Genomic DNA, 15,129 nt, shown 5'->3' on the forward strand with positions numbered 1-15,129 from the left:
TGGCTACCTAGGAGAGAGGATAGGCTAGCAACACCTGAAGGAGCCTATCACAAGGAGTCTCTGACGTCACCTGGTGGCACTGGCCACTCAGAGCAGTCCAGTGTGCCAGCAGCACCTCTGTTTCCAAGATGGCAGAGGTCTGGAGCACACTGGAGGAGCTCTGGGCACCTCCCAGGGGAGGTACAGGTCAGGGGAGTGGTCACTCCCCTTTCCTTTGTCCAGTTTCGCGCCAGAGCAGGGCTAAGGGGTCCCCTGAACCGGTGTAGACTGGCTTATGCAGAATTGGGCACATCTGTGCCCAAGAAAGCATTTCCAGAGGCTGGGGGAGGCTACTCCTCCCCTGCCTTCATACCATTTTCCAAAGGGAGAGGGTGTAACACCCTCTCTCAGAGGAAGTCCTTTGGTCTGCCATCCTGGGCCAGGCCTGGCTGGACCCCAGGAGGGCAGCTGCCTGTCTGAGGGGTTGGCAGCAGCAGCAGCTGCAGTGAAACCCCAGGAAGGGCAGTTTGGCAGTACCAGGGTCTGTGCTACAGACCACTGGGATCATGGGATTGTGCCAACTAGGCCAGGATGGTATAGAGGGGGCAATTCCATGATCATAGACATGTTACATGGCCATATTCGGAGTTACCATTGTGAAGCTACATATAGGTAGTGACCTATATGTAGTGCACGCGTGTAATGGTGTCCCCGCACTCACAAAGTCCGGGGAATTGGCCCTGAACAATGTGGGGGCACCTTGGCTAGTGCCAGGGTGCCCTCACACTAAGTAACTTTGCACCTAACCTTTACCAGGTAAAAGTTAGACATATAGGTGACTTATAAGTTACTTAAGTGCAGTGTAAAATGGCTGTGAAATAACGTGGACGTTATTTCACTCAGGCTGCAGTGGCAGGCCTGTGTAAGAATTGTCAGAGCTCCCTATGGGTGGCAAAAGAAATGCTGCAGCCCATAGGGATCTCCTGGAACCCCAATACCCTGGGCACCTCAGTACCATATACTAGGGAATTATAAGGGTGTTCCAGTAAGCCAATGTAAATTGGTAAAATTGGTCACTAGCCTGTTAGTGACAATTTGGAAAGAAATGAGAGAGCATAACCACTGAGGTTCTGGTTAGCAGAGCCTCAGTGAGACAGTTAGGCACCACACAGGGAACACATACATATAGGCCACAAACTTATGATCACTGGGGTCCTGACTAGCAGGGTCCCAGTGACACATAACAAACATACTGAAAACATAGGGTTTTCACTATGAGCACTGGGCCCTGGCTAGCAGGATCCCAGTGAGACAGTGAAAACACCCTGACATACACTCACAAACAGGCCAAAAGTGGGGGTAACAAGGCTAGAAAGAGGCTACTTTCTCACAATATTTTGGCCTAAGAGTAGCTCTCCTTAAATTGCCTATTTGTCAGCTGTGATTAGCCTGATTAAAGATCACTGGTGAGGTTGGAAAAAGACTCTCACTGGAGCCACCATTATGTTGGGCAAGATGGTAGTTACCCTCACAGGAAGCCCAACTTGGCATGCCGATGGGCGGCAGAACCCTTTCATACCGGCCCACCAAAGGATATCCATGACTCAAGCTCAGGCAGCTCTCATATGGGCTGCAGGCGTATCTGGGCAGTATTCCACTGTGTTTAAAAGTCACCTGAGAGGCCAGTCAAGGTCTTTTCTGCCTACCCCTGTACAGATGGCGCTGGAGCTTAGACAAAATGGCACAGCCCATGCTGAAGTCTGATTGTTGTTTTCCCAAGCCCTACTTTTTGCTAGCCTTTTTTACCTTGGGCACTTGGTGTGGTTGTTATCCCCTATATGCACACCTGCTGGGTGCTCAGACCTTGCTGGGTTAACCCCAGGTCCCTAAGGCCCTGTGTCAAGATAGGCCTTTGTTTGAATGGCATGTGCTGGCATGTAAGAAGTTTTGAAAGCAAGCACACTAATTTGGTTGTATAATTTGGACCAGGGGTGACACCAAGAGCTGACGGGCCCTGAGACAGGTGCGGCTGGATCAGACCGGTGGAAGGCGGCAGTCGACGACGGATGCCCTGTTTGAATTTTCTTGGGCTCCCCACAGCACCACTTACAGGCTGATGAGTGGGTGACAGGGTTGCCTGGGTGGAAGGCAGGGATGGCCAGGTAAGTTAAACTGGGGCACAACCTTTTCTGTTGCCACCTGATTTTGCCTGTCTGCACCTGACGACCACCGACACACCTGCACAGTGTGACCTTCCTTTCTTCTGCCTCATCAAAGAGGATTTTATCCATCCACCCACCCAGCCCTGAAGCAGGTTGCTTTTGAGAAGTTTTTTTCTGGCAGGGAACGATGCATATTTGATCACAAAGCCTGTGGGTAACCTTGGCATCAAATATAGAAATGCAGGAGGATTCAAGATAGGAATGGTTTGGGAAGCCTGTGGCTCAAACTGGGGCAAGGGTACTGTGGTTTCTAGAGAAGGGCTGGAGACCACCACTACAGCAATTGTCCATAGCCTCCCAAAGTACTCCATTACATGTCCCTAAGGATGTCAGGGTATGGTGACTGAGCCAGCGTACCAAGTGATGGCCAGGTTGCCCATCCCCATCCTCTATTCTGTTCCAGGGTGGTTACATTCTTTGGGTTGGCTCTGGCATTGTTGTTTGTGTGGTCCAAATTTCATGCTGGCTCACACTCATTCTATTTTGAAGGAGCAGGTGATTTTGCCTGATGAAGTGCAATTTATTGGGGAGGACCACGGGAGTTACATGGCCGGAGTCAAATTGGAAAAGTCAATGCCATAGATGCCTGTGGGGTGGTCAACCATGACTCTTTTGACAGGCATTTTTGCAAAATTCCACGTATTAATTATCCCCAAATGAAGTACTGTGCATATGTAAAAAATCCACAAGAATGATCTGAATGTTTTAAAGTTGTGTTTATGAATACTAACAAATATAAAAAAAACAAAAGTACACAGTTCCAGCCAATAGACTAGTACAAATGTATACAGTAAGTAATACAGTCTCTGAGTCTGCTCTTATTAGAACAAGAGCCCTCACTCACCAAATGGTGACATGCTCATCATCGGGCTTTTGCTCCTCGTCAGGCTGGCACTGCAATGTCTGACGGGCCCCTTGTGGGGGATCTTTGACAAAGATCTTTTTAGTGTAAAGAATGCCGGTAGTTGAGTGCTGGTATGTGGGATTGGTATATGGGTATGTGAAAATAAAATGGCTAGAGGTCTGGAAATATCGTATTTAATCAACCCAGACCCCTGTCATGATTAAAAACAGATTGTGAGTAAGGATTAGAAGTAATGTCTAGTCCACCCTCAGAAACAAAAAAAACTGTCAGTCCCTGAATTGGGGGAATGTGGAGAGTTAGAGTACAGAACTAACTATACTTCTATCATCGGGGTCAACATGTTTCTCGCAAAAAATGTCTGTTAAGATCAGTGCGATTCGTCAGGACCAAAAAACGTACCTAATACACATGTTATAACCCAATACGGGATTTCTTCGTACCACAAAAACCCTCCTTGTATTAAAGGATGGGCCCCGTCGGGATAGCGATAAGCATCAGTGGTCCAGGCTTGTATAGTCAACCCGCTCGTGTGGCCACCGGGTGGATAACCTACCCCTGCTCCGCGTCCCAGAAAACTCCGGTCACCACACGAGCGGGTTGACTATACAAGCCTGGACCACTGATGCTTATCGCTATCCCGATGGGGCCCATCCTTTAATACAAGGAGGGTTTTTGTGGTACGAAGAAATCCCGTATTGAGTTATAACATGTGGATTAGGTACGTTTTTTGGTCCTGACGAATCGCACCGACCTTAACAGACATTTTTTGCGAGAAACATGTTGACCCCGATGTTAGAAGTATAGTTAGTTCTGTACTCTAACTCTCCACATTCCCCCAATTCAGGGACTGACAGTTTTTTTGTTTCTGAGGGTGGACTAGACATTACTTCTAATCCTTACCCACACTTTTAATCATGACAGCGGTCTGGGTTGATTAAATACGATTTTTCCAGACCTCTAGCCATTTTTATTTTCACATACCCATATACCAATCCCACATACCAGCACTCAGCTACCGGCATTCTTTACACTAAAAAGATCTCCGGCAAAGAGCCCCCACGAGGGGCCCGTCAGGCATTGCAGTGCCGGCCTGACGAGGAGCAAAAGCCCGATGATGAAGCATGTCACCATTTGGTGAGTGAGGGCTCTTGTTCTAATAAGAGCACACTCATAGACCCTATTACTTACTGTATACATTTGTACTAGTCTATTGGCTGGAACTGTGTACTTTTGTTTTTTTGGTATTATGATGGGAGTACCGTACACAGGACCAACTTTTCTCTAAACACTCCCGAAATTAGCCCTTCTTTGCTTGTATTCGATACTAACAAATATATCCTGAGAATTGGTATATTCTCTAATGTATGACATTAACATGTATCTGGTCATTTTGGAGTTGAAATTCCCACCCAACATAGAGGGATGTTGGGAGACATTTTGATGGCGTAATTGAACAGGTACCCAACCTGTGGCAACTGGCTGGCAGTGAACCCCTGAAATGTCCCAAGGCAAGGTACTCAAGGCAGTGCTGGCTGACTATTCACTTACAGGCCATTAACTACATCCGTGAGTCTGCTGCACGGCTTAAGGTGGATTTTCCAATGCCTCGGTCTTAGGGAGGTGCAGGCTATCAAAGCCAATTAATTTAGTTGTTCCGCTTCTAGTCTCTCTCCCCTCCAACAGCAACAGCCACTGTCACTGCTGCTCAATAAAACATTTCCTTTTTTCTCCACCATCCCATCCCTTTATTTAGTCAGCTGGTAGAGGAGGTGCTTTATACCCTGCATTAGGAATAGAACGGTATGTTAACCTCTTGTAGTACTCAATTTGACAAAGTAGTAGCACTCTATTTATATTAATTCCTTCCTGTTTTAAACATAGAGATGTATGGGTATTTGAAGATTAATAACTGCCATACTTTCTCAGGTGTTAGCAGTGGGATTAGAATCAGCCTGCGGCAGAAGGAGGCCCTTGACCATGAAAGTAACTTTTCCATCTTGGATGATTGCTCATTCTCATCTCCCAGATGAGTGCTTAAGGTTTGTCGTCTTGAGCAGAAATTTCATTAGGCAGCTGCTGTATTTTAATGTTGCATATGATTGTAATTGTAACTGCAATTGTATTTAAATAGTGCTTGCTAACCCTGATGAAGCTTTGAAGCACAGGGATAGGTTTTTTAAGCGGAGAGGTTATAATATATGACAGTGATTCCTAAACTTTTTGACTTCCATAGACCCCCACTTAATCACTAGTGGAAGCCGGGGGCCACTTCCTTAACAATTTTTAGGATGTGAACCTCAACAAAATACACAACGACAGCAACAAGTAAATGTGAAACACATACACAAATTATGAAATATATTCTTTAATTCACAGACAAAAACTGAAATTATAATTTAAATGTGAAGGTTGGAGTTTTTCAGAATTTGTGTTTATTTATAAAAGTCAAAGCTAGATGCTATGGTCCACCACCTTATTGCTTTGTATATTTTGCCATTATCAGACCCTACCTTTTTGTCAGAGCTTGCTAGTGCTTCAATTGAAACCCCTAATCATCCATACTACTGTTTGAAGTATGTGTGCTGTGTCTGTGAGTCGAGCTAAGGATATCAACTTCATTTTTAGCCTTCAGTTTCAGATCCTTCAGTTTCAAATTCCTTCACATTTACAGAGCATTAAAACATTTTCTATTTAGATTGGTTACATATATATCTATACTTTATCAATCCAGAGACAGCTTTAGTGCTGATGGTGCCCGGCACGGCGATTTTTGTTGACACTCCCACAATCACCTTCTTTGCCCTGGATTCTACCACTAACATCTTACAACAGTGCCCTTCATCTCTTCATAGCCCCTCTCTCATATTTATTGATTTTTTTAAATAATGTTACTATATAGAATGTCAGAGCACTATTGCATCACACACACACAAACACATATTATACAGAGACTATGTCCCTCATTATGGCTTTGGCGGTCTTCGGGCAAGATTGCAATGCGAAATGGCGCCACCATACCACCAGTGGTGGCTGTATAGCAACTGCCGGATTATAAGTCACAAAGCACACACTGCCCGAAAACAGATACAAAAAAAATGTAATGTCATGTAATTCGAGATTTATAAAGCGCGTTCCTACTCAAAGAGCATCGAAGCGCTGGGAAGAAAGCACGTAGTAAAAAATAGACAGCGGATAAGAAAAATAACAGAAATAATGAAGATAGAAAAACATCCAATAGAAGAAACTGAAACAAACTAAATCAAAGACACTGATCTTGATGTACCAAAAAATTAACGGGGAAAGAGCCAAGTTTTCACCATTTTCCTAAATTTCATATAACCTGATTCTTGCCTAATATTCTGTGGGAGAGAGTTCCATCCTCTGGCTGCAGCTACTGTAAAAGCTTTGTCTCCCCATTTGGCTTTATGTGTGCGAGGGACCTGAATCAAGTGAGCTTGGGAAGACCTCAAGCTTCTTTTAGGTACATGCAGGAGGAGTCTGGAAGTCAGGTACTGTGGTCCTATTCCATGAACTGCCTTAAAAGTAAGACAGAGCGACTTAAACTGGATACGCTGTGCCACTGGTAACCAATGTAATTTCCTAAGACTCTCTCTAACTGATATACATCGTGGGAGATTAAGAACCGCTCTGACAGCGGATTTCTGAACTAATTGGAGTCTTTTTATCAGCGCCTTATCCAGATTAAGGAACAGTGCATTACAGTAGTCTATCTTGGACATTACCAATGCCAGGATAGCAGATACTCTCCATTCATGTACAGATAGGGGAAGATTTTTCTGAGCATTTTAATTGACCATAAACTGATGTTTACCACATGATTAATCTGTTTTTTAAAGGACGGATGTTCGTCGAACAAGATGCCTAGGTTTCTAGTAACAGTAGTGGGCACAGGGCAGTTACCACATTCAGAGAGCCACCACCGTGAGTTCCATAAATTCTTTCCAGGTCCAAAACATAAAACTTCAGTTTTGGTGGCATTCATTTTTAGCCAATTGATCTTCATCCATTTACTCACTTCCACCATACAATTACTAAACCGTTCTGCAACCTCCTCCCACGGCTGATTAATAGGAATAATAAACTCAGAGTCATCAGCATAGGAAGATGGAATGAAACCAAAAGTACGAATTAGACTAGCCAAAGGCGCTACACACACATTAAACAATGTGGGGCTGAGGGAAGATCCCTGCGGAATCCCACATGGCAGAAGATAAGGTCTAGATTTGAAATCACCACAGCTAACTGTGGTCCATCTATTTGTAAGAAAAGACTTCAAAAGTTTAAGCGCCTTGTCCCTCAAACCCACATGATGCAAACGGGACATTAATAGTGTGGGAGAGATAGTGTTGAAGGCAGCGGATTAATCTAAAAGAACCAAAACGGCCCCCTTGCCTTAATCAACCATCCTTCGAATAGTATCAGAGGATGAGATTAGGGCAGTCTCAGTACTGTGCCCTTTTCTGAACCCGTATTGGGAGATATCAAGAGCATCCGCTTTTGTTAAAAACTCGATCAATTCAGAGTTCAAATTTTTTTCTAGAATCTTTGCCAAAAACGGGAGATGTGCTATTGGCCGCAAATTACTCATGTCCTGATTATCCCCCTCAGTTTTTTTCTTGAAGGGTACTACTATCGTTTCTTTCCAGCTAGATGGGTACTCCCCAGACATAGCTACCTCTTGGTAAATGGGGCCCTACATCTGTGCCATTAAATTCGGAACCAAGTGAAAAATGGAAGGAGGACACAGATCCAGAGGGGAGCCCGATTTAATTTCAAGACTCTTCTTTTTAATAGTATCCATGGAAGGGGGTTGGAAATATGACATTAGTGACTGGTCATCTGATGTAGCACTCTCTGTTATCATGGGGGGTAATACTTCGGGAATAATCTGGGTATCAAAGTTGCTATGTATTTGCAATATCTTATTTTCAAAATGAAAAGCAACTTTGTCACAGAAACCCTGAGAGTTTTCTAGACCAGCTGGCTTCATGGGCACAGTTAGGGCCTTAATCGTCTTAAAAAGTTCCCTGGGGGCATTAATAGCCTCCTTTACTTTGGTAGTATAAAATTTAGATTTGGCCATAAATTGTGCTGCTTTATAAGCCTTTAGAGTGGACTTAAGGGCCACCCTTTCCTCAGGTACTGGATTAAGTTTCCACTGTCTTTCCTGCTGTCGATACTTTCTTTGAAGGAGTTTGAGGTCTTTTGTAAACCAAGGGTGACCTGGTTTCTTCTGACTATTGGGCCTTCTAATTACGGGGGGTACCATTTCTTCCATGGTCATTTCCACTCCTTTCAGAAAGCTGTCAATCAGGGGCAAGGCCATAGCTTTAGCCTTATCCCAACCAGCTTCTAAAGCTGGGCCTAATTCCTCCACTTTAACCTGTTTCCGTAACCTGGCTACCTTGTTCGTTTCCACGTTAGCAGCCCCAACATTCTTTGAGGTGAGTTTAAATTTCAGCAGATGTTGATCCATCCAACTCAACTGTATCATGGTTACCTCCACCTGTTGAGTAGCTCGTGCAAACACCCCATCCAGAATATGCCCTGCAATATGGGTGGCCGACGAGACTCTGGAGGTCCAATCCAGGGCCTCCATAAAGTCAATGAATTCACGGATCTTAGGAGTTGACATCTCATCAAAGTGCATGTTAAAATCGCCCAATATCACAGCTTTTGCAGACAGAACCATAGGTTCTATCAACTTAGGCCAAGACTGTAAATAAATTTCAGTCGGTCCCGGTGGACGATATAACAACAGCCCCTCTAGTAGTACCCCACTGTTTTGAGAAATTGTAAATGTCATTGCCTCACATGAATCTGTCGAAGAACTAATGCATGTGCATGCCAACGTAGACCTATAGATAATGGCCAGATCCCCCCCCCCCCTGTTCTGAGGTCTATCAAGTCTGTGGAAGGTAAAACCTGGTGGAGAGTCGACAATAAAGTCTGGGTCCGATTCTACTTTACCCCAGGTTTCAGTAATAAATAGACAATCAATCTGCCAATGATCAATCATTTCGCAGATTTTCTGTTTATGTTTGGGAAGGGACCTAGCATTTATTAAGGCATACTGAAAGCTGTAATTATGAAATGCCTTCTGTTTCATTTTTTTCTCTCCTGACCCTGCCGGCCTAATGTCTTGGTTTCTTACCTTTGTTGCCTCTATAGGGACTTGAATAGCCCAATTACAGGTTTCACAGGTCCAAATAGCTCCACCCTTCCTTAAAGGCTTAGATACTACATTATTAGTGGGATTAGGCGATAGTTTACTGTAATCTTCCTCTCCCCCAGATACTGCACAGCTATGAAAAAGGGCAGCATTCCTGGCCCCGGGGCCCGGTCAGACGCGGACGGGCGCAGACGGGCTTGCCTTTGGCGCGCCCGCTGCGCGCGGTCGCTCGTTCCGGCACATTTATGCCTGCAGGAACGAGGCCCAGCCCAGAATCGGCTCCCTAACACTAGACCGCTAACTTGCGGTCCCAACAGGAAGGAGGGCTCTTACTGACCCTCACTTCCTGTTTAATACAAGTAAAAACGATTTCCACTCCCTCCACAGGCTATTTTAACTAAACTCCTCTTCCCCAAACCCCCAGAACATTAAAAATACTCAGAAATGACTTTTGCACAATTTAAAAATGCTAAATTATAAAAAACACACACATTGATAAAAAAACGATTTTCCTTATTTTTCTATTCTATTTTCCTCTTTCTATTAAAATACTAAAATTTAATACATCAAAGCCACAGTAGTTATAAAAAGCAGATGTCACCACACAAACCTTAAAACAGCAACAGCTAAAAAAGATGCTTTCTTCTCAAGCGCGGTCGCTCGTTCCGGCACATTTATGCCTCCAGGAACGGGGTGCAGCCCAGAATCGGCACTCTAACACTAGACCGCTAACTTGCGGTCCCAACAGGAAGGAGGGCTCTTACTGACCCTCACTTCCTGTTTAATACAAGTAAAAACGATTTCCACTCCCTCCACAGGCTATTTTAAGGCTATACAAAACCAACACTGCCAGGCCACCCCACGGTGAAGGAGTGACTGTTCTACCCCCGGCCCGCCACACCGACACCATTCCGACGATCATATTTAGAGGCAAACTCCAGCACAGCGGTAAATGCACGGCGGTAAGCTGTTGGCAGTACAAAAAAGCACTGCCGAAAGTAGCCAACAACACATTGGCCAGTTCGAATATGCCAAACCTGAAACTCATACAAACACCACTCACACCTGCACACTCCACCACATAACACCCCAACACACACACCCACAATCCCTAGCAACAACTACGAGCAGACACACTCGACACGAAGCACACCCCAAACACAACAAAAACAATCTCACAGCACACATTGTACAAATTACCACCACAGCCCACCAGCACCCACAGCCAAGCACCCCGACATCAACACACACCCTGCACTGCACCTGACACGCACACCACATACCCACCCCACAACATGTCACGTCAGAAGCACCCACGGTTCACCGACATTGAGTTGTGGGTCATGGTGGACGAGATCATAAGAGTAGAGACACAGCTCATGGGAGTCCAGGTACAGCAAACATCGATAGCCAGAAAAACTGAGTTATGGCAGAGGATCCTCGACAGGGTCAACACAGTCAGCACCTATCCACCCACAAGGTAGGACATCAGGAAGAGGTGGAACAACCTCAGGAGGAACGTCCATTCCATGACATCCAGGCATCAGATAGCCATCAAGAAGACTGGCGCTGGGCCCCCATCTCCTCCCCTTCAGTTGACATCCTGGGAGGAGAAGGCCCTGGACATCATGCCACCGAGGGCCTGGCTGGCATCAGCAGAGGGCTCAACTCTGGTAAGTGAACAATAACCCCCAAGCACCAACCACCCCTGCCCAGCATGCCTTCCCACCATCCACCACTCTTCAGCCTACTACAACCCACCCCATTGCACCCGTCCCAAACACCCCACTCCCCCCTCTGCATGCCACACCACTCCCCTCCCACCACCCCTACTCACTCACTCCTAATGCACGGATGACAGCCACAATGTGAAGAACCACAGCTTCCACAATCCAGCACAACCCACACAGCAACACACCACAGACCCACTGCACAGTGGAACATCTGCATGGGCAACCATACCACAGCCCACACCTACTGGCTGCCACGACTTCATTTCAACACATGGCAATGACAGCAATGACAACCACCATCCACAACCCCCTATGCCACGTGGAAACCATGCCACAAGCCTCTACACCAAATCAATGTCTGCAGTGCAGCAGCAGCCACTGCCATCACTGGGAAGCAAGTCGAGCCACTGCATGTATCACAACAGGGACATAACAACTACAGTTACACAACTTATATCTACTGTTTCCATCTACAGGTACCCCTGCCACTGCCACCCTGCAGAGGATGCCAGGCTCAGACAGCCCTCTCCAGGATGAAGGCCCCACTGGATGTCTGGATGGGGACAATCTACCTGGGCAATCTGGGGCCACTGGACAGTCCACCAACAGCAGACCCATCCTGGACACACCAGACAACCCCATCCATGTGGCAACAACACCACAGCCAGCCCCTGAACTCCAAACCTGTGCCCCAGTGACCTCACAATCAGAGGTGTGCCCCATAGTACAGGGGCCAGAGTCTAGGGCACACATCCCAGACAATGAAGGCCCTGCTGCTACTGGGAGTGGCCACACTGTGCTAGGGGCACAGGAGGACAGGGGAAGTGGGAGGGAAACTGTGGTCCAAGGCTTGGAGCAGCCACACCAACTGACTGCCCAGGAGGCCCTCAACCAAGTCCTGGGTGTATACCAGCAGACCCAGGACACAGTGGCCCAGATCCTCGCTACCGTGCAGGAGACCCAGAGGCTGCAGGGGGAATACCATCAGGAGGCCATGCAACAGTGGGAGGCTCACAGTGCCACCTTTGCCTCCATAGAAGGTATGCTCAAGGACCTGACCACCATTCTGCATGAGTCCACCAACCACCAGCAGGCCCCTTCCACTGGCCACATCCCATCAGAGCCCTCCACATCTGCTTCCATGACCCCACTCATCACCCCTTGCACTTGTCCCTCACAAATGAACACCATTGAACACAGTTACTGCCTATGTCTTTATTTGTCATGAGTACGAATGGAACTGCCCATATATGTGCAACTGGCAACCATTGCCCAGCCCATGCATGGGAGGGTGACAGAAAGGGGAGGAAAATGCAGGGAGGTCAATCGTGGAGCAGCCAGTGGCTGGAGATATGTGTCAAGGGGGGCAACAGGTCAGGCAGGGACCAGAGTACACCACTACAATGTCCTGAAAGTAGAGCAAAACAGGAACAAACATCAATGTAGGTGTCACAGATGCCAACTCAACACAAATGCACTGTAGGAACAGGTATCCAAGGCAGATATGGCAATCAAGTTCACAATCATATGGCCAGTACTAATACACAAAAACAACACATACCAACCCAATGGTCCCACCCTCACAGCACCTATCGACAGACCTGACCCCATACCCACTGCCACCAACAACAATGGAGCACTGCCACCCAATGTTGACACCCAGGATATATGCTGCACAGATGCAACAACCCTGTGTGGCACACACAAAGCACTTGAACCGGCAGCTCATGTAATATTGTAGATACTCGTTGATGGCACTAGTGCACCAGCACAACAGCTGCCTGACTATAGGTCTGACCTGTACACTGGGACTACCTAAGTCATGGACACATGTGACACCCCCCCCAATCCACAAGAGTTCTGCTGCAACCAATACTGTCAGTGGTCAAAGACAACAGGTGGTAGCAGGGACAAGGCAGACAGTTATATAGGACACATACCAGACAGTTGACACATACCTGCATCTCAGTCGTAGTACTGTCGAATCTGCTCTGCCATTGAGTCAGCTGAATTCTCATCATCCTCCTCTTCATCACTCCCCATGTCCCCTTCATCAGCCACTAGTACAACTACCCCTTCCTCTGCATCCAGCAATGGGATGTGATGCCTAAGGACCAGATTGTGCAGCATGCAGCAGGCCATAATGATCTGGCACACCTTCTGTGGGTTGTAGAGCAGGGCACCCCCGGAGATATGCATACACTGGAATCTGGCCTTTAGCAGGCCCAAGCACCTCTCAATGACCTGTCTGGTATGCGCGTGGGCCTCATTGTGACGGTCCTCTGCATCTGAAGTTGGATGCTTCACAGGTGTCAGGAGCCAGGGCAGGCTGGGATAGCCAGAGTCACCTGTGTGCAGAGGTAAGAAGCATATCAAGACCAGGAGGGTGATAGAGCAGGGACACAACAGTGCAGAGAGCTGAGGGGCACACATATGGAGGGGTACATACTGATGAGCCAGGCCTGGTACTTCGTAAGTGGTGCCATCATGTGTGGGACGCTGCTGGTCTGCAGGATGAAGAAATCATGCACAGAGCCTGGAAACATGGCCGTCACCTGGGAGATGTATTGGTCCGTGAGACACACCATCTGCACATTGACCGAATGAAAGTTTTTGCGGTTCCTATAGACCTGTTCACTCCTCCTGGGTGGCACCAGGGCAAAGTAGGTGCCATCCATAGTCCCAGTGACATGAGGGACGTGAGCAGCCTTGAAAGTGGGCAATTCTGCACGTTGGGGGAACTGGATGTAGCTTGCCAGAAGTTTGAGCAGGGCACATAGTACATCCCTCCGAACGTTGCTAAACATGGGCTGTGACATCCCTGCTGCCAGGCCCACTGTGATCTGGAAGGGGCTCAGGCAAGGTAGTGGAGGACTGACAATACCCTCACTGTGGGAGGGATGGCATTGGGATGGTGAATGGCAGGCAACAGATCCGGCTCCAACTGGGCCCCCAGTTCCATGATGGTCCCATGGTTCAGTCAATAGGTCTGGATGACGTGACGCTCCTCCAGGGTGGCAAGCTCAACTAGGGACCTGTACACCAGTGCATTCCTCATCCTCAACCTTACATCGTTATTGGGAACAAGACAGAGTTGGTATTATGTAGTGCAAAACTGTGTCAACGGTGTTGATGTGACCACAGGTCACCAAATGTCACCAATGATGCACTAACATTTCACTCACAATACACATCGGACATGTAAAATGGCAGCTGCCTGACCTGCATGCATGTGACAGGTGGAAGTGAGGTCATCCCGTCGGCGTAACACATCATAGCAGTAAGCAAAAACAGATCACAGCACACAATAAACAACAGTAAGACACAAGTCTTTACACTCCGTAATGTATGGTTTCTGTCGGATAAATGAAGAAAAAAGGCACGTTGGTATTCACATCTTGTCTTGAGATATGAATTCTTTATTGTAGGCGAAGTTGCATTCAGTAAAAAGAGAACATCACTCCAAAAACAGCCAACACGTGTTTCATCACACTGGTGACTTTTTCAAGGCTATTGAGCGAAGTAATAACAGCGAAAAAAGTATATGAATCACAACGTAAAGTGAATCTTTGAGTCTGAAACTGTGATAGGTTATCCGATATCAATGTGCCTCACTGGTAAAAGCGTTCAAAATTTATGAAGGGTAACCAGTGTTAAGGACCATGGTAAGTCCAAGAACCAAATTTGTTTTTAGGCCAAGTGCCATAAGCCCATAGTCTGTTGCAGTCCGACAGACATCATAGCAGTAGGCGGTCATGACCGCGGTGCAACTCACCATTGGTTAACACTGTTGCCTTTGGGAGGCAGGAGCCAATGGTAACACCCAACGGCGGTGACGGTGATGTCCGCAGTGGCCATGACTGCCATTTCATGTGCTCCTGCTCACTTGAATCCTGAACCTTGTGCACTGAAGACCTCCACTGCGTGTGCTGCTGTGTTCTGACTCTGGTAGCCAAGATGCCATGTCCTGCAGGAGATAGGGCTCCAGTCTTCACCCAGGAGTGGCCCGTGGACGGGGTCCTGCCCCTGTAAGGACAGTTGTATGGTGCACCAGAGCAGCAGGTGAGCCCAATGTCATGGTCCTGTAAGTAAGTAGTGCGCATGTGGATGGGGGCCTTGGTAGGTGGCAGTTGTCCG

At 47.1% G+C, this 15,129-nt stretch overlaps 1 protein-coding gene across 1 annotated transcript; it reads right to left on the bottom strand.

Annotated features, from left to right (window-relative positions):
• Nucleotides 1–12,957: 12,957 nt before the first annotated feature.
• On the bottom strand, nucleotides 12,958–13,811 carry LOC138293830 (putative nuclease HARBI1). Its single transcript, XM_069233149.1, has 2 exons — nucleotides 13,442–13,811; nucleotides 12,958–13,340 (listed from the first exon to the last, which is right to left on the bottom strand). The coding sequence occupies exons 1-2, from the start codon at nucleotides 13,809–13,811 to the stop codon at nucleotides 12,958–12,960; spliced, it is 753 nt and encodes a 250-aa protein (XP_069089250.1).
• Nucleotides 13,812–15,129: the final 1,318 nt, after the last annotated feature.

Source organism: Pleurodeles waltl, chromosome 4_2 (genome assembly GCF_031143425.1).
Source record: "Pleurodeles waltl isolate 20211129_DDA chromosome 4_2, aPleWal1.hap1.20221129, whole genome shotgun sequence".
Classification (NCBI taxonomy): Eukaryota; Metazoa; Chordata; class Amphibia; order Caudata; family Salamandridae; genus Pleurodeles; species Pleurodeles waltl.

Excerpts from the sequence above, each read along its gene's own strand:
- LOC138293830 (XM_069233149.1), bottom strand. The coding sequence starts at position 13,811 with ATGTCACAGCCCATGTTTAGCAACGTTCGGAGGGATGTACTATGTGCC. Across the intron at positions 13,341-13,441 it reads GTACCAGGCCTGGCTCATCA|GTGACTCTGGCTATCCCAGC; the intron begins GTATGTACCCCT and ends CTCTGCACACAG.